This window comes from Eschrichtius robustus, chromosome 14, assembly GCF_028021215.1.
Source record: "Eschrichtius robustus isolate mEscRob2 chromosome 14, mEscRob2.pri, whole genome shotgun sequence".
NCBI lineage: Eukaryota > Metazoa > Chordata > Mammalia > Artiodactyla > Eschrichtiidae > Eschrichtius > Eschrichtius robustus.
Genome location: NC_090837.1, coordinates 18,210,785 through 18,230,369, shown reverse-complemented (window position 1 = coordinate 18,230,369; position 19,585 = coordinate 18,210,785). Strand labels below are relative to the sequence as shown.

Below are 19,585 nucleotides of genomic sequence, written 5' to 3'. Positions count from 1 at the left end.
AACCAGTAAGATATGAAAACTGCCTCCAAGAGCATGTGAGAAGCTGGGCATTTTAGCAACGTTAAAATAAGATTGCTGCCAGAAGGAACAAATCTGTAGAGACAGACAATAGACTAGTGGTTAACAGGGACTGCAGGGAGAGGGAAATAGGTGATGACCTCTGATACAGAGAGAGTGTCTTTTGGGGGTGATGAAAATGTTCTGAAATTAGAGATTTTGGTTCACAGATGTGAATATACTAAAACCAGTGAATTATACATTTAAAAGAGTGAATTTTATGGTACGTAAACCTCAGTAAGGCTGTTTTAAAATGGGAAGTATAACTCCCAACTCTTCAGAGCTGAGCATAGTGACTTGCTTCCAGAAAGTTCAGTGTAGAAGTGGGTGGGAGGTGAGAGAGAAACTATGCAGTGGGGAAACCTGAAAACACTGCCTCTATCAGGTGGCCAAGGTCATCAACCATCCTCAATCACATTGATACAGTATACCCTTGATATGATGTGATTAAAATGGCACATTACCTACGTCTTTCTCCCAATAACCCATAATTCCAGTCTTATCATGAGAAGAACATCAGATAAATTCCAATAGGGAGGCATCCCGTAGAATACCTGACAAGTGTTCTTCATAACTATCAAGGTCATCAAAAACAAGGAAGGCCTGAGGCACTGCCATAGCCAAGAGGAGCCTAAGGAGAGATGACAGTTGTTTGTAATATAGTCCTTGGATGAGTTCTTGGCACAGAAAAAGGACATAAGATAAAAAAACTATGGACTTGAGTCAATTATGTATCCTCAGTAGGCCATTAATTGTAACAAACGTACCATACTAATGGGAGATGTTAGTAATAGGGGGAACGAGGTGTGGGGTATATATGGAAACTCTCTGTACACTCTTCCCAATTTTTCTGTAAATGTAAACTGTTCTGAAAAATAAAGTCTTTTAAAAAATAAATGAGATCCTACTGTGCCTCTGGAAACCTCATAACTTTCCCCAAAGTTACTAGGTGTTAAGAGAGAAAAAAGGTACTATTTTCAAATAAATTTTTTAAACACTGGGTTGAACAATATAAAAGAATTTTTAAATTACATGACTTCTCAGAGCCTTTTCATTCTTAATATAGGTAGTGGCTCTCTAAGCAGCATTTCCCAATGTTATTTGACCCTTTCTTTGCATAACGCCTGCAAACACCCTTCCAATATTGACAATTGCTCTTTTAATACAGTGGTTCCCAGACACGAGAATTTCACGAACCCTGTAGAATTTTTTTTTCAAAAAGTTTGGGACCAAACATTGTCAACTTTTTATTACAGCAAATAGGGATCTTTAAAACAGAGCATTTTGCTGTCACCATTGTTTCCTAAAATAAAACATTTCAGTACCTCTAAAGGTGGGAAATATGTAATTAATTGGAGAGCATTCCTTGAAATGGTATGCATTTGTACTCCATTGTCCTTATGCTTCTCATTTGGCTGTGGACTTTGTGAACCAGCTCGGGGCCTCGGACCGTCGCTTTGGGACCTCGGGTTCCTTGGGCAGTGGCGCAGTTGACTGTTCCTCCTGTGCTCTTTCCGCAGAGGCCCTTGCCTTCAGCTGCTTCACCGAGCTCATGAAGAGGATGAACCAGAACTTCCCCCACGGAGGCGCCATGGACACGCACTTTGCTAACATGAGGTCGCTAATCCAGGTAGGACCTTGTGCTTTTCAATAATATAACTTATTCCAGCTCAGCCCAATGGACCGCAAGGCAACTTAATAGCCACGCCTTGTTTAACTTGACTCAGTCCCTCAATCCTACTTAACTCAGCCCAGTTGAGTTAAACTAAAAAACTCAATTCAACTCAACCTTCACTCAACAGCTCAGCTCCACTAGATTCATTCTCACTGAGCATTTATTTGGTTCAGGCACTGTGGCTACACTGATGAACAAGACATGGCCCTCACTCTTAACAGGATGTTTGATCGTATTGGTCCTTTTCTGCAAAGAAATATTTGAGTATATTTCTCTCTCTCTCGCTTTCTCTCTTTCTCATACACACACACACACACACACACACACACACACACACACACACACCTTTATTGAGATCAATTCATATACCATAAAATTCACCCTTTTAAAATGTTCAATTCAGTGATTTTTAGAATATTCACAGGTGTGAAATCATCATCACTATCTAATTTCAGAACGCTTTCATCACCCCAAAAAGAATCCCCATACCCATTAACGTCAATCCCTCTCCCCAGCTCCTGGCAACCACTAATCTACTTTCTGTCTCTATAGATTTACCTATTCTGGACATTTCATATAAATGGAGTCACACAATATGTGGCCTCTTGTGTCTGACTTCTTTCACTTAGCATCATGTTTTCAAGGTCCATCCATGTTATAGCATATATCTGTACATCATTCCTTTTTATTGTCGAATATTCCATTGCATGGATAGACCACATTTTGTTTATCCATTCATCCACTGATAAACACTTGAGTGGTTTCCACTTTTTTGCTATTATGAATAATGCTGTTGTGTACATTCATGTACAAGTTTTTATATGGACATAGGTTTTCATTTCTCTTGGGGATATACCTAGGAGTGGAATTACAGCTGCACCAGTTTGCATTCCCACCAGCAACATATAAGGGTTCCAATATCTCTTCATCCTCACCAACACTTTGTTGTCTGTCATTTTTATTATAGCCATCCTAGTGCATGTGAAGTGGTATCTCATTATGGTTTTGATTTGCATTTTCCTAATTGCTAATGATGGTAAGCATCTCTCGTGCTTATTGGCTATTTGCACATCTTCTTTAGAGAAATGACGGGGTTAGGTTGAGCTAGGTTGATTTCCACCTCAAATCCTTTGCCCATTTTTAAACTCCACCTGGTTGTTAAGGGCTGTATGGTATCTGGTGTGGGGATGTAGCATCATTTATTCAGCTGTCCCCTCTAGTCTAGCCTTTGCCCAGGAGGCTGATGCCTATCTTTCCTCCCTCTGACAGATCCTGGACTCAGAGCTCTTCGAGTTGATGCATCAGAATGGGGACTATACTCACTTCTACTTCTGCTACCGCTGGTTCCTGCTGGATTTCAAGCGAGGTACAGACTTCAAACTGGAAAACTTGTTCTCAGACTCTTTGTAGCAGAATCTCAGGGGAAAAGGTACCACGGAGGTGAGGCTGGGAGGTGTAACAAAGCCAGTGGAAGAGAGTAATGCCCATTTGTTGAGTTCTATCAGTTCACCCAACTTATCTTGCAGAGACGCTATGCAGTAGGTGTTGTCACAATCCCCATTTTACAGATGAGGAGGCTAAGACTGAGAAGAACTAAATTCAGAGCTAGGAATAATAAAGCCAGGATCTGAGCCCCACTCTGTCTACCTAAGCCCACTTCCCTTCCATTCTATTAAGCTGCTTATCAGAGGCCAAGAACTCTGAAGCCCATAGAGCATCTTTCACACGTGAATTAGAAATGATGTCTGACACGGTGCATTGCTGTCATGCCAATTTGGGGTGAGGCTAATAATATCTAACCTGTATGGAGGTGTTTATTAAGGTCCAGGCACTGTGCTGAGCCATTTCTATGTATTATTTCTTCAGTCCTTTATTACTGTTAGTATCACCCCACTTACAGATGAGGAAAGAGAAGGGCTTATGGAGGGGAAGTAACTAGCCCAAGGTCACCTTACTAGTAAGTGATGGGGCCAGGATTCAGACTGAGTTTATTGGACATAGGAAGCCTTACTTTTCATCATTGCTCTATTCTATCTCTTTACCAGACCCAGAGGCAGCAGCCAGCTCTGCCTGGGTGCAGGGGGAAAAGGAGATACCCTCATTGGTGCTAAAAGAGATGGAGGGCGCAGGGAGAGAGGGGGACACTGACCAAGGGGCAGGGCAAGGACAGGTCAATGTAAATCAAATCTGCACGTGCCCGGTTCCTCCACTTACAGGATGTCAGAGTTGGAAATTTACAACCCACCTGGTTTGCATAGCCTATTCTACAGAGGGGAAAACTGAGGCTTCTGTCAAATGACAGTGTCCAGGTCTCCTGTCTCCTGGCCTGAGCTCTGTCCACTGCTCCAGGACAGAAGCTCGGACCGGCTGGCCTGGGATCTTTCCGGAGGGAGGGCAGCACCGTGAGCTCAGTGACTGACCCTCCCCCTGCGCGTGTGTGTTGGTGTCCCGGCAGAACTCATCTATGATGACGTCTTCTCTGTTTGGGAGACCATCTGGGCAGCCAAACACGTGTCGTCCGCCCACTATGTCCTGTTCATCGCGCTGGCGCTGGTGGAGGTCTACCGTGACATCATCTTGGAGAACAACATGGATTTCACAGACATCATCAAATTTTTTAATGGTATCCACATGACCAGGGTCTTATCTGAGGGGTGCAGGCTTCTGGAGGGCCCCTTCCTGGGGGCTGGAGAGGGATGGAGGGTCACTGAGACTGATGCACCATGAAGGGGATGGAGGAGGGTTCTCCCCACTTCTTGCGGCTATTTCCAGATGGATGAGTTAACATCTTGTAGTGCTGAGTGATCCCTGTGTGTTTTTCTCAGGGATCTGGCAGAAGGGGCCTAGGTGTTGAAATCAGGCTCAGGGAGCATCCCTGGCTCTGCCGTTAACCAGCTGTGCCATGGACATGTCGCTTCCCCTCTCTCTAAACATCTGCTTCCTCATCTGGGAAATGGAGTAACAGTGTCTGCTTCAGAGGGTTGACATGTGTAGGGAAAGCAGATACAGGAAAGCAGTTGAAGTGGCATGAAAAAGGCACAGTCTTTGAAATCAAACGGAGATGGATTCTGATCCCAGCCTTGCCACCTGGGAGCTGTGTGACTTGGGCAAGTGACTTTATGTCTCTGGGCTTCAGAGTCCTTGGAGATAAAATGGTACTAACACCTCCCTCATGGAGATGTCAGGAGGATTAAATCAGACCACAAGGATATAAAGCCCATCAATCAGGTGGTACTTGGCTCATAGCTGTTGCTATGAACAGAAGCTGTTGCTACTATCAATATTATCACTATTAAAACATTTTCTTAAACTAAAGAAGTTTTTGGAAAAAGCAAAAGAAGAAAAAAGCCACCTGTGATGACCTTACACTGGAAACATTATTAGTTTTCTTTAAAGAAGCTTTTTTATTTTGGAATAATTTTAGATTTAGAGAAAAGTTGCAAAGATAGTACAGAGAGTTCCCAATACCCTTCACCCAGCTGCCCCTAATGTTAATATGTTACCTGATCCTCGTACATTTGTAGAACAAACCAATTAACATTGATATATTATTATCAACTAAACTACAGACTGACTTGATTTTTAACTAATGTCCTTTTTCTGCTCCAGGATCCAATCCAGGAAACCACGCTGTACTTAGTGGGTTCATTTTTTAAAAAATGTTTTTTCCATCTAGTCTTTCCCAAAATAATGTATATTTTTATGTTGTTACCATTTCAGAATCCAGTTGTATCTAGAGTTTTTTCCACTTAATGTTTTAAAAACCATCTTCCATATAATCATTTTTTTAAAAAATTTTATTTATTTATTTATTTATTTTTGGCTGTGTTGGGTCTTCGTTTCCGTGCCTGGGCTTTCTCTAGTTGCGGCGAGTGGGGGCCACTCTTCATCGCGGTGCGCGGGCCTCTCACTATCGCGGCCTCTCTCGTGGCGGAGCACAGGCTCCAGACGCGCAGGCTCAGTAGTTGTGGCTCACGGGCCTAGTTGCTCCGCGGCATGTGGGATCTTCCCGGACCGGGGCACGAGCCCGTGTCCCCTGCATTGGCAGGCAGACTCTCAGCCACTGCGCCACCAGGGAAGCCCCCATATAATCATTTTTTAAGACAGCAGAATATACCTCAAGTGACTGTTCATAACTTACTGAACCATCCCTTCTGATTGGGCATCTAGGTTGTTTTCGGTTTGAGGGTGTGATTTGAGAACCCAAAGCAATTCCTGTCTTAGCATGGAGGTTCTCAAACTTTCTCAGTTCATGGCACCCCTAATGTCTCTGTAAAGTTTTTGTGGCACCCGGACCAAAAGTTCCATTCAGTGACTAGTTAGGTCCAAACCACCTAATAAGTATATCTATCCTAACGACTTAGTAGCCATTTGAAAAAATAATACATATAAGTCAAAAGAAAATAGTATTTTTATTTTATATTTAAATAAGTACAGTTACTGGGACTTCCCTGGCGGTCCAGTGGTTAAGACTCCACACTCCCAATGCAAGGGTCATGGGTTCAATCCCTGGTCGGGGAACTAAGATCCCACACGGCACACGGCGTGACCAAAAAAAATAAATAAATAAAAATAAATAAATAAATAAGTACAGTTACTAATGGGTGTGTTCACCTGTTGGGCTTTGCACAACTTCTCAAACCTTGGAATCATTTTGAACCCCACCACCTTCATTTCTTATTCCACTGTGATTTTCACATGATACTTGCTTTTATCACGGCAACTGCTTGCTGAAAACCTAGTTTTTGCAAAGCTATAAAGCCCTTGATAGGAATGTCATGAAATTTGCAAACTCACTTGCGTTAGCAGTTTATGTGGTGTTCAGCAGATGTGGAAGATAGCGGTATTTCCCTCAAAGTTTCCATGTATTCACTGTGGCACCCTGGGATTCCTCAGCACCCAGTTTGGGAACCATGGTCTTAGTGTTTTTGTTTGTTTTTCTTTTTTTCTTCTACCAAATGATTTCTTTCTTTCTTGGGTTTTTGGTGGGTTTTTTTTTGAGGTTCTTTTTTTTTTTTAATGTTACTTATCCCTATTTTTATTTTTTTTTATTTCAATTTTTATTTATTTATTTATTTACTTGCCTGCGTCGGGTCTTAGTTGAGGAACACAGGATCTTTGTTGCGGCATGCGGGATCTTTCGTTGCGGTGTGCGGGCTTCTCTCTAGCTGTGGCATGCGGGTTGTCTCTCTCTAGTTGTGGTGCGTGGGCTCCAGAGCGCGTGGGCTCTGTAGTTTGCGGCACGTGGGCTCAGCAGTTGTGGCACGTGGGCTTAGTTGCCCCGTGGCATGTGGGATCTTAGTTCCCTGACCAGGATTCGAACCCACGTCCCCTGCACTGGAAGACGGGGACTACCACTGGACCACCAGGGAAATCCCCAAATGATTTCTTTATGATAAATGTCTAAGTTTAGGATTATTCTGCTTTGAAGAGCTGATCATTTTGTGTCACTCTCGACAAAGTGATTATTGGTGCTTTCTCCCCTCCGCTCCCCCTCTCCTTCTGTTGCTTCCTTCCTTCTCTACTTCTAAGCATCTACCATGTGCCTGGCATTGCTTTCTTAAAAGGTGTCCAGTAATTATGTTTGTAGGAGGGTGGTGGGAGGACCTAATATTTTTTTAAACACACACACTGAGAGCCAGCTTCGTCTCGTTTGACCTCACAGTAACCTTGTGAAGTAGGTACCGTTATGGTTCCCATTTTACAGATGAGGAAACCGAGGTCTGGAGATGCAGGCCTTCCCCTAAGTCTCTGCTTCCAGAACTGCTCTGGGGGTGATGCCAGATGATGATGATGATGATGGGGATGCCCCAGAGACCTCTCCGGGCACTGAAAGTGCGTCCCGAGGATGGACACAGAAGGAGGCTCATGAGATTTTACTTCCGCTCTTTCAGAAATGGCTGAGCGACACAACACCAAACAGGTCCTGAAGCTGGCCCGGGACCTCGTGTACAAGGTGCAGACCCTGATTGAGAACAAGTGAGGACCATGTCACCCAGGCAGCGTCAGCCGAGCCTCCGCCCACCTGCCTGTCCTGCCTGCTTCTCCTCCTGGCTGCCCAGGGGGCAAGGTCCTGGCATCTGTTCCCGAGCATGGACCTCTGTGCAAAGAGAAAGTACCCCAACTTTGGCCACCAGGCAGGTGGGATCGAGGGGTTGCCCCTTCAGTTCAGCCTTATGTTTCCTGTTTGACCAAAGATCGCCCAAGTCTGGGATTTCTCCCTTGTGGGAGTTGGGAGTTGTTGGTGTGCGGAGGGAACATCTTCGTTCATGGTCCCCAGAATGGTCTCCTCCCTCTTCTCTCCCATCCCTCCAACTGTCTTGTTGGATGAGACTTGGGGAGGGAACTTTTTGGAAACTGGTATAGGAGAGGTCTGTGGGGCTACCTCTGTACTCTGAAAGGGGCCTTTGGAGATGTTCCAGCACGTGGCTGGAAGGTTGGCCTGGAGCAGAGCACTGTTGACATTTAATGCTTTTTGGAGGGATGCTGCCCTGTGCACTCTTGGAATTTGAGCAGCCTCCCTGGCCTCTACCTACTACCTGCCAGTGGCACCCTCCTCCCCAACCCCTAGTGACATCCCGGAGCACCTCCAGACGTTGCCAAATAGCCCCATTTGAGAACCACTGGCTTGGAGGAGGGGCTACAAGTGTATCTCCTCTCCACTTTCTTTGTACCTGAGCCGCCTATATCCTGAGACTTTCTTCCATTTAGAAAAGGCACATGGGGTCCTTTGCACATCTCTCTTGGGGTCCTGGATTTCAACCGTTGTGTATTTCTCATTTTTTCTCCTCCACCTGGCCCAGGAGAGACTTTTTTCTTCTTTTAAAGGAGGACGTCTGCCTGTGAGAAGTGTCTGTAAGCATGAGATAGGTCTCTTCCGGGTCCTGCTCAGGGGCCCCCGGGCAGGGCCGAGTCCGCGTCCCCTTCCTCTCTTCCCAGGGAGGACCTCGCCTCTCCTTCCATACGTCGGGTCTGATGTTCCAGAAGCTTGGAAGATGTATGTTGGTGCAAGCCACTTGTTTAGGGAGGCTGGCTTTTCTCTAAGTGCCCTTGCTCACTCAGGACAAAGGAGGGAAAGGAGGACAGAGGTTGGCCCAGGTAGGGTATGTCGGGTGTTTTCCTTGGGAAAGAAACATCAGCTGGTGAACTGGTGCCAGGGTCACAGACCAGACTGGAAATGGTCCCCTCCATGTCTTCACACAGAGGGTCACCAATCCCCAAACAGGCCCTAAGCGAGCTAGTTTACCCTGCCTACCTGTCCTCCCAGGAGAGTGGTCCTGCCAGCCCTTCTCTTCCGAGAGTGTACCAGAGTCGGGAGAAACAGTGAGAGTTGGGAAGGGATGCTCTTCCCAAGAATGGCAGGTAGGATTTTGGAGAGGGTAGGAGACTCATCAAGCACTTTGAAGCATTTACAGAGAGAGTGCATTAGTCCTTCCGTCCTGAGCAAACCAGGATGGGGAGCAATCCCTGCCTGGAGTGCTTGTGAAGGCGCTTCCCTTGGACCCAGCACTTTAGGTTGCACTGAACTTCCGCCTGAGTAGGGCCTCCTGGGCAGGATGGATGAGACTAGATGGCCCTCGCTTCCGAAGAACGCTCCGTGAGAAATGTATCTCCTCGCCCTAGTCCCCCACCTTCCCAAGATGGGAGAAAATGTATGAAAGTCCCCTCCAGATGAAAGTTTATTTTGCCATTCAACTGTTCACTACAGAGGATGTTATTTTAGCAAGACCCAGGTCCTAGACCTTCCGATTCTTATTTGTTTTTTGACAGACTAGTCTGAAAGTACAGCACAAGATCTCTTCTCTGCCTTCTCTCGTGGTGTTCCAGAGAGCGTCGTGGTTGTGATTTGGAATAACTCCTATTTATTTGGCTTACTGTGTTTATTCGGATCTCTGTACGTTGTGTGTGTCCTTGTGTCCCTGAATCGTATGCGTGCGAGTTGTTTTATCTATGGAGTGCCCTCCTTTTCTCAGTGTTGCCAACATATCTTGTTACAGTTTACTACAGAGTTGTGTCTATAGAGAGAGAAAATATATATAAACAGAAACATGTGAACCTGGGTTATTTTTTGTTTCTGTGTTTGGGGATTTTCTTTTTAATTTGAAAGAAAGAAATGCTTGCTTCTGAAGACTGTGTCCTCATACCCCACCCTCCACCCCACCTCAGTGACCCAGACACAGAGAGGGACATATTCTTATGATAGACTCCCTGGTCTTTCCCCTGAAAGTTCAAGGCTGGTGAATCTCATCTCATCCTTTGTATCAGTTAGCTGTTACCACAAGTAATGCTGTGTAACAAACCACCCCAAATCTTAGTGGCTTCAAACAGCCATTTATTTAGCTTGTGATGATTCTGTAGGTCAACAATATGAGCTGGCTTCAGCTGGGCGGTTCTTCTGGTCTCAGCTCGACTTCTTTGTGTGTCTCTGGTCAGCTGGTGGCCAGCCAGGCTACTCTGCTTTTGACAATTGGCCGGCTGTTGTCTAGGATAGTGGGAGAAACTGGGCCATGTATCTCCCATCCTCCATTAGGCTAGCTCAGGCTTGTTTACATGGCCATGATGGCAGTTTCTAAGAGAGCAAACAGAAGTGTGCAATGCCTCTTGAGACCTAGGATTGGAATTGGCATAAAGTTATTTCTACTATATTCTTTTGGTCAAAGAAGTCATATGGCTGAGCTCAGATTGAAAGGATGGAGAAATAGATTCCACCAGTTGATGGGAGGTTTTGAAAAGCGACAATGAAAAGGGCTGTAAATACAGGCAGGGAAATAATTGAGTATTTTTGCGAACAGTCTACCGTGTATCCCAAGGTCCATGCACAGGAGGGGTCCCAAGATGGTCAGCCATTGGACTCAAGAGTATACCTCTAAGTTGATGCCTCACTGTATCCCCACTGCTGAGCTAGCTCCTCTCTCACCCCCAGTGTTCCCATAGACCATCAACTTATCTCCTCAATATCTATGATTCCCACTCACGGCTGCCATTCTGAACCACAGTCTTTGGGCAATGGAGACCTCACATGGATCTCCACCCCCAGCAGCCTCTAACCATGCGCCAAGGGAAACTTCTGGTTTTCCGCTGCAGAAGCAAAGTTTGATTTAATCTAATGAGCACCCATCAAAACTTCAGGTTTTCTATAGAAAAAGTTAGTTTCCAAATAAGCCAGCAAAGTAAAGGAGTTTCAGGTGGCATTGGTGGCCTGGCTTAGCCCAGGTCACCACTTTTCTTGGAAGATTGCCAGCAGAGGTAAGTCTGAAGCCACACAGCAGCAGGCAGGTGGGGACTTGTCTTTTGCTGGCCCACATGGGGCTCTCTTAGTGGGAAGGTCTGCTTCTTCCTGGGAGAAGCTTCTGAGAGCAAAGACTGGTCCTGATGTTCTGACCATCCTTTGAAGCCACTGGTCTCATTTCCCCAACTCCAGCCATAGCTTGGTACACGTGGCCCTCCCCCTGGAGGACCCCACTATTCTTGCAGCTGCCTGGCACCACCAGACCTGGGTACCACCAGCATACCTGTTATGTGTGTACAAATGTGCAGTTACATGCACTATTGACTTACGGTAAAGGACGATATATTTTGTGGGAAAAAAATCCTAAGAGAATGCTTTGCTTTTGTAAAGGTTTTCCTAAACACATGCATTTGCACCTTGCATAGATGTGAGAAGATGAGTCTTGGGCCACTAGGCACGTTTTCGTGACTCAAAGCAGGGATGGAGAAGTGGTCTTTGTTGCCATGTGTATGGCACACACAGTTGTCACTGTGGACTCCTCCTCCCCCCCTTTTCTTCTTCTTCCTCCACCTCCTCCTCCATCTTTTCCTCCATTTCTTTACCTTCTCCTTCCCCCATCCCTCTGATTCCTCTCCTCTCCTCCTTCTGCCTCCTTTCCTTGTAGCCATGAGCATGTGGATACTGTCCGTCACCATGTCTTCTGCCTGAATGTTGCTGTTCGCATTCAGAACAACACTGCTGGGTTTAGATCCTCTGGCTGCTCTGTCATCTCTCTTCTAAATCACGTTCCATTTTCTTTTCACCTCGAGCGTTCCACTTGGCTTGTGGGAGAGGCCATGAGGCAACTGAGAAGCACTTATGCAAAGAGTTTGGGAGGCCCCGACCATCCCATTTCAGAACGGCTGCAACCATTTATGCCATCCTGTTTCATCTTCCTTCTTATCCCTCCCTCCTTCTCTCCCAGGCCTGAGGTCCCAGCAGCCCAGTGGGGAAAGGAGGTGAGGGTACAGTCAAGGGCAGTGGGAGGAAGTGGTTTAGATTTCTTTCCTTTTCAACAGATACTCAAGTTTGAGAGACATTAGATCCATCAATCAATGAGTCTTCTCCCCAAGTTTTATGACAGCATCAAACTCAAGTCACCTGCAGTCCACCTTTATGATTTGGACCATATCTGTGTACCATCTGTACTATCATATCTTTACTAGTTTTCTTTTTTCTTTTTACTTTTCGGCCACACCGCGTTGCATGTGGGATCTCAGTTCCCCGATCAGGGAGCGAACCTGCACTCCCTGCAGTGGAAGTGCGGAATCTTAACCACTGGACCGCCACGGAAAGTCCCTTTACTAGTTTTCTTTAAATCAACTCATTTTTTAAAACTTCAAACTTATGGCAAGCCAGGATCATTTGCATAAACAGAAGATGGTTGTAAAAGTAAATATTATTATTTTGCCAAAATACTATTTCCCACCAAAGGCTTTCTGAAGCTTGCTCTCTTGCCATTAAGAAGAGATGTACTAAGGGTTTGAGAGGTTAAAGACATGCTAGCACCAGACGAGCCTTTCTTCTTGGAGGACTTCAAGGAGGATTGAAGTGGGAGTGACTTTCTCACCACACCAACTAAAATCATGTCCTATATCTTTGTCCACATGCTTGGGGAGGGATGACTTAGGATCCCAACTCTGCCACTTCCTGGCTGTGTGGCTTTGGGCAAGTGACTTTACCTCTCTGAGCCTTGGTTTTCATTTCTGTGAACTGGGGGTAATAATGCCTCCCTTGGGTCTGGATTCAGTCCTGGCCCCCCTCTTTCCACTGGGACCCTCTGCCCCTAGCATCACTGGAGATGATTTCCTGGTTGGGACCTCATTTTCCCTGAGTTCCCATCATCTGTCTTGCTCAGGTTCTCAGGTGAATCTTTGACGCAGCTCCTGGAGGAGAACTGGGGAAGGGATGAGCTCTGAGCCCTCTGGGGCTATGACAGAGCAACTGGAGTTAGGTGTGGTGAGGCCATCAGTTCTTGGCAGGAGCAATACCCACTCTGACTCTGTAGTTTGCATCGGGTTCTGCTGAGTCAGGGAAGCGCTCTTGGGTCTCTGTGCTGCTGGCTTTTGAGCTGCTGGACACATTGAGAGCTTGAGCCCAGGACAGGTATAGACCCTAGAAGGAGCACAGTTTGATCCTTTTTGGAGTGCCAGCTTGCCAATCCGTTGCTAAGTCAACCTAGTAGAATTCAAATGACCTACAGAACGATGCCGTTCCCTGGGGACTTTCCATTACATCAGGGTGTTGGGCAGGAATCCTCCAGTATCTTCCTGGCTTGCTTTATTCAGTCTTGTGGGCCCAGTGATTTCCAGCCTCGGCAGGTAAAGGGCTCCTGCAAACAAAGAATACCTCTTATTATGATGAACAGAAAATAAGACAGACAGATCCCTCTGTCTCTTGTCAAATAAAGACAGCGTCTGTGTAAATGCTTCTGCTTCATAGGCTGCAGATTTGCTCCCTTTGGCATTGCTGAAATTGTTGAAAGAGAAAATTAAGGAACGTGGGAGCTGCTGTAAGGTTATTACATAGAGGAGGCGGCTCATCCCTAGCGCAGGTGGGTGACCTGAAGCTGAGTTTGGGCTGCTTCTTGGTGGCATCTACTTGCTGCTTTTTGCACTGGGATGGTGCCTGGGCCTCCTGGAATCTTCCCACAGAAGCCTGACTCACATCAAAGTGCTTCTGATGACACTTGAAACATACCACTGGTCTTCGAGTCCATTTGGATACCATGTGGTGGCTTCCTAGGTTTTCTATTACTTTATTCCCTTATTCTCTTACTTTTTAAAGTAATTATTGTCCTTATTGTTTTTTCTGAAAGACGAATGCAAGCTGCATTCTCTGTGGTCTGTGTGTTTTCAAAATAATAGAATCGCTCTAATAATACAATATTGTTGTTTACAGATGTTCTTAGTTGAACATTTAAAACCAAAAGAGTTTGGTGAGCTGGGTCGGGGCAGAGATAACAAATTCAGGTGTTATTTTGCCTCCATCACAGAGTCTGACAGACCTGGATTCAAATCCCAGCTCTGCCACTGATCGGCTGTGTGACTTTGGGCAAGTGACTTTGTTTCTCTGAGCTTCAGTTTTCACTTTTGTGAAATGCAGATAATAAAGCTTCCCTTAAAGAGAGAGTTTGGTATCAAATATTTTTGCTTGCCTGGCATCCTTGCCCCATTCTAGGACCAGCAACTTCTCCCATCTTCTGGGGAAATGTATCTCCTACGTTATAACTATAGTTATAGTCTAGTGAGATTGCTGACATGCCCCTCCCCCCAAGGTGGGCACATGACCCAGTTCTGGCCAATCAGATTCCTTCCCTGGGAAGAGAGCGGTTCACTCTTTCTTCTGGGGCAGTCTAACTAGAGGGGTACCAGCCTGGAGCTGCCTGTGACTATGTCTCTTGCAGGTAGGGGAGCAGGCATGGCTGCATCCAGCTACTCAAGTGAAGTCTTTAGAGCTCCATCTTTGTCTATCTTGTGGTTCCACTGTTGTCCATGTTGGCTTATACAGGTCCCATGCCCACCTCTGAACCAATCATTCTGACTGGGCTTGACTGGCCATAAGGACTCATTTGTCCACCCTAAAGCCTGGGGTGGTCAGAGAGTTGCTGAGGGTCATTCCCCAAGGGAAGATTAGGGCGCTCTTCCCAAAGAAGGGTGATGGGTCTTGATAAGCAAAGGCAACAGACTGACTCCATCCCTGGCAGAGAGTGTAACAAAGGGGTAGAGCTGTGAAGAGACCTACTGTGGGCTCAGAATTCAGTGTGGCTGGAGGGAGAGGTGCAGGGTTGGGTGAATGACAAGAAAGAAGCTGAAGAGAGAGGTTTGGACTGGATCGTGAGGGGCCTCATGTGCCCCAAATAACAGTGAAGTTTCCACATCAGTGGGATTATCCATGGAGGGGTGAGATAGGTCCTTACCGCCTGACACCCACCCCCCCCCCCAATCCCCACGCCAGCACTGGACCAACTCTCATCTATAAGGGGCACTCACTAGATGTTTGATGGGAAAATGAAAAATTTTCAAATTCTCCAAGAGGAGGAGTTATAAAAAGGGAAGGATATTTTTATTTTATTCTCTCATAGAGAGAGAATATGCACATACTTATTAAAAGATGTAGTATTTGAGTGGTGAGCACGGATTCAGAATTGCCCCAGGCACTTTTCATGAATAGATTGATCCTCACCACAGTCCTGTGAGATAGGGATTATAATTATAGCTAAAGTTTGTTGAATACTAGTGCCTAACATCGTGCTAAGGGCCTTATTTATACACAGCATCTTAAGTTAATTCTCATAACAACCCTATGAGGTAGGCATTATTTCACACACACACCCATTTTACAGAAGTATACACCGAGGCCCAGAGAAGTGAAGTGTCTTGTCTGAGGTCACACAGCAAGGAAGCAGCAGAGGTGGGATTTGAACCTGGGTGCGTGGTGATTTCATACAACTGTTGCATGGGCTCTTTTTGCTCCTCCTGAGATATTTTTATTTGCTCATTTCTGGCACGAGGATGATGCTCTCAGTGTCACTGGAGAAGAGGATGGTCCTCCGCTGGACCTCGGTCACGTGGAGCCACCTGAACGTGGGCAGGAGGCTGGCCAGGACTGCGTGGAAGATGGCAGTCACATAGCCCCAGCCCAGCCGGCACTGACCACTGTGGTACACAGAGGAGGCTAAGCAGGCTTCCTTGGCAAATGGGGAGGCCAAGCTGATCGGGAAAACCAGCAGGCCCACAATGGTGGCGATGGCTAGAAACAGCAGCAAGGAAAACCAGTGTGTCAGTCAAGGGGCTCTGGGCTGCCTTTCCATCCCAGGACTCACTCATCCACCCTCCTATCCACCCACCCATCCATCCATCCATTCACTTATTTATTGGCTCATCTATCCTTTTATCCACCGATCACTCAGCTTAGCCTTCCACCCATCTGTCCATCTACTCACCCATCCACTCATTCTCTCCATTCCTCCACCTACCTATCCATTCACTCATCCATCCATCCATCCAACCAACCACCCACTTAGCCACCTGCCTTCCACCAATCCATCCATCCATCCATCCATCTATCCATATTCCAATCTATCCGTATTCCAATCTACCCATTTTCCCCATCCTTCCATCCATCTATCCATTCATCCATTCTTCCAGTAATATGTCTACTGATGCATCCATCAGCTCATCCACCTACTTACCCACCCTACTCCATCCATTCACCAACCCATCCATCCATCCATGCACTCATTCATCAAAACTGTTAGGCACTCTGTCAGAGGTACTAATGATACTAAGAAAATGAACCAGACACCTCTGCACCTAGAAGGCACTCCCCGTGCAGGAGAGTCACGTGACCTGCAGCCACCCTTCAGCCACTCTCGTCCACTTGAAGTTCCCTGCACGTGCCTTGCTCTCATCTCTATGCCTTTGCCCGTGATGCTCCCATTACCTGAAACACCCTTCTACATTTGGTTAACTCCCACTCATCCTTCCAGATTCATCTCAGTGATGCCTCCTCAAGGAAGCCTTCCTTAACACCTTCCACACACTGGGTCAGGTACCTCTTGGAGTTTTTCCTTGCATCCTGTGCTCATCCTCTTGTGCCAAATATCCACTGAGTTATAACTGCCTAACACACCCCACCCCCAGTAGACACTGGAGGACAAGGACTGTATCTCCATCCATTGATTCAACAAATATTTAATGAGCAACTATTATGTGCAAAGTACCGTGTTAGATGCTGGTGATATCAAGGCAGACAAATCCTTGCCCTCATGGAGCTGATGTTCTAGTGGAGAAAGACGCACAGTAATCAAGCAGGCAGATAAGGTATTATCAAGCAGGCAGGTAAGTGCTATGAAAAATGGAAAGCAAGGTAAGAGGAAGGAGACTCTAAGGAGAGGGAAGCTCCCTTACCTTGAGGTCATGGAAGACCCCCACTGAGGCAGTGATATTTGAGCAAAGCCCTTAATGAAGTGGGAGGAGCAAGATGTGAAGATCTGAGAAGAGAGAATTCCAGGCAGAGGGAACAAGCTTGGTTTTTATGAGCAACAGAAAGCAAGCCAGTTTGGCCGGAGCATGCTGAGCCTGGCGGAGCAGGAAAGAGATGAGGTCAGTGAGCGAATGAGGGCTTCATCAGTGGAGCCTCATCGGTAACAGGAAGTCATTGGCGCGGATAAGCCCGTCTGAGTGGCATGGTCTGATTTCAGCTCTAACAGGACCCACTTGGCCAGAGTGTGGCAAACAGACTCTAGGGGGCAAGGGTGGCAGCAGGGAGACGTGTGAGGTGGTCACCTCTAAACCAGGTGAGAGATGGTGGAGAATTAATTGGAGGAAGGTTCAGTCAAGACCTGAGCTAGATCATCCCAAGCCGATGTGTGAATTAGAGAAAAGCAGATGCAGCCGGGCAGACGCAGCCCTGCAGTTTCACAGCTTAGGAATTGGAGCATGGTTAGATTTCAGCAGCTCTCAGCCCTCAGCTGGATGCCCTTGTGCAGTGCACAACCTGCCCAACTGTATATGATGGTCCTGGTAAAAATGATGCAAAGTGGATGGATGGGAGAGAAACAAAGGAGGACAGACTATTAAGACTGGGTTTGGATAAGGGCAAGAGAGGGTGATGCTAAGGATACCATTCCCTACCTCCAATTTCTGGCTTGTTAAAGGACCTGGAATAGTCTACAATCCTAGGGTTTATCTCTGAGATTCAACTAGGAGGCAAGACTCTGCTTACAGGCTCATTCATCCATCCATGCATTCATTCATTCATTCCACAAACATGTCTGGAACACATATGTGATAGAAGATTTACCTGCTGTTGCCTGCAGCCCTGGCATTGGGCCACTGCCCCTCTTTGGGCACAGCCCTTTGGGGACTAAGGCCCAGGACAGGAAGAGAATTGCATTGAAGGCCAATAGGAGCCAGCCTCCAAGGAGCGTCACAGCTGAGACCTGCCAGGAAGAGAAAGGAGGGAGGGTGTTGTCTAGGGTGGAGGCAGTCTCTGCTCTCTCTGCTTAACTGATCAGCTACTGAGTCCTCAAAATCCCACAAGGTCTGTGCTATTATTATCCCTGTTTTACATATAAACAAACAGAGATATAAGGAATTGGAGTCATTTCCCTCAGAGCACACAGCTAATTAAGAGGTAGAGTCAGAATTAAGATCTAGATCTACAACCACCATACCCTCCCTTAATTGAGTACCTGCTATACAGCAGAGTCACCAAGAGAGGCACCTTTGTAATCATCGGTTTTGAAGGCTGTGAATCTTCCTTAGAGGTGCTGAACTGGGAGTCCCAACCCATTGTGCCCATTGTTGAATTTGGCAATTTGAAGTGACTTTCAACACCTTAGCTGTGGTTTTCAAACCTAGCAGCGCTTAGATAGAGGATGACCAGGTAGGTGTGTACAGGTTGTGCACTGCACAACTCTAGGAGATGCTTTTGGGAGTCATCACAGAAATGCATATTGACTACAGTACTTTTCCAGCAGATGGCAGTATAGTGTCCTGAAGAAGGGGCATCCTCTTCCTAATTTGTACAAAGGCACTGCACGCTGGCAGCTGCCTTCAGGATCATCCTGGGTGTTTGCTAACAGGCGGATAGCCAGACCCCACCCCGCACCTACGAGTCAGTGGTTAGACGGAAGGTGGGCAGAAATTGGCTTTTTTTTTTTTTTTTTTTCTCTGATGGGTTTAAGAGTGCCCCACCGCCAGGTCCCAGTGAATCCATGAGACCACGCCTCACCTTCCAGGCAAAGTCAGGAATATCATCCAGGGACCTGAAGGTCCCACAGCTCTGGTTCCAGCTGTTACCCTGAGGCCAGGAGCAGTAGGTGAGGACACCAAAGGAGAAGGTGGTGGTCTGGAACCAGGCAGGAGAGATGAGGCTGAGGGCTGAGATGCAGGTTAGGGAAAGCCCCAGGGCTGCCCACACGCTGCCCACCATCAGGGAATGTCAGTGACCTAGAGATCAAGGGACAAGATTAGTGGAAGGAGAGAAACAGGGGCTGGCAAATGTGTCCCCCCTCCTCTGCCAGCCAGGGATCTGGTCCTGTCTTCAGATCACAGGTCATTAGTCTCCCTTCGCCCTGGGATGCACTTGGAGGTGTTAATAACTGGGGTGAGGGTGGGTCTTTTCCCTAACAAGTTCTGGAAGTCGAAATTCCAAATTTTAGAATGAATGTTAGTGCTTAAACAGACCTTGGAGCACAACCAGTCCTCATGGGAAATGATCATCACTGGTCCATGCAAGCCCCCTCTCATGTTTCATTAATTCATTCATTTATTCCTTCCTTCATTCGCTCTGCCCATCAAGGCTTGCACTTTCCAAAAGGTCTGCTTCTACCCAGAGGGAGCACCTTTTCCGAAATCCCACACAGATGCTGTGTTTCTAGCAACCACCCTGCCCATCAGCTATCTCCTCCCAATCCCTGACCATTATTTAATGTGTATCTTTTTGTATGGAGGTATTTTTGCAAAATCAATATTGTTCAGTATATGTGTATTTTTCATGTATGTAAATGGCATTGTTTTATATATTGCTGTTCCACGTGGTGCCACATATGACCCTTGAGGGCTAGTCAGGTGGCA

At 46.5% G+C, this 19,585-nt stretch overlaps 2 protein-coding genes across 2 annotated transcripts in view; one reads left to right on the top strand and one right to left on the bottom strand.

Moving 5' to 3' along the window:
- Window positions 1-7,715, top strand: part of SGSM1 (small G protein signaling modulator 1) — an 80,015-nt gene extending 72,300 nt beyond the window's left edge. Inside the window, exons 22-25 of the mRNA XM_068562590.1 lie at window positions 1,578-1,687; window positions 3,002-3,098; window positions 4,188-4,355; window positions 7,627-7,715. Of these exons, the coding sequence (XP_068418691.1) occupies window positions 1,578-1,687; window positions 3,002-3,098; window positions 4,188-4,355; window positions 7,627-7,715 (464 nt within the window). The remainder of the gene's footprint in view (window positions 1-1,577; window positions 1,688-3,001; window positions 3,099-4,187; window positions 4,356-7,626) is intronic.
- Window positions 7,716-15,489: 7,774 nt separating this feature from the next.
- On the bottom strand, window positions 15,490-18,941 carry LHFPL7 (LHFPL tetraspan subfamily member 7). Its single transcript, XM_068562395.1, has 3 exons — window positions 18,741-18,941; window positions 17,808-17,946; window positions 15,490-15,752 (listed from the first exon to the last, which is right to left on the bottom strand). Exons 1-3 carry the CDS (start codon window positions 18,939-18,941, stop codon window positions 15,490-15,492), a joined length of 603 nt encoding a protein of 200 aa, XP_068418496.1.
- Window positions 18,942-19,585: the final 644 nt, after the last annotated feature.

Excerpts from the sequence above, each read along its gene's own strand:
- LHFPL7 (XM_068562395.1), bottom strand. The coding sequence starts at position 18,941 with ATGGTGGGCAGCGTGTGGGCAGCCCTGGGGCTTTCCCTAACCTGCATC. Across the intron at positions 17,947-18,740 it reads TTCCTGACTTTGCCTGGAAG|GTCTCAGCTGTGACGCTCCT; the intron begins GTGAGGCGTGGT and ends TCTTCCTGGCAG. Across the intron at positions 15,753-17,807 it reads AGGGCTGCAGGCAACAGCAG|CCATCGCCACCATTGTGGGC; the intron begins GTAAATCTTCTA and ends TGCTGTTTCTAG.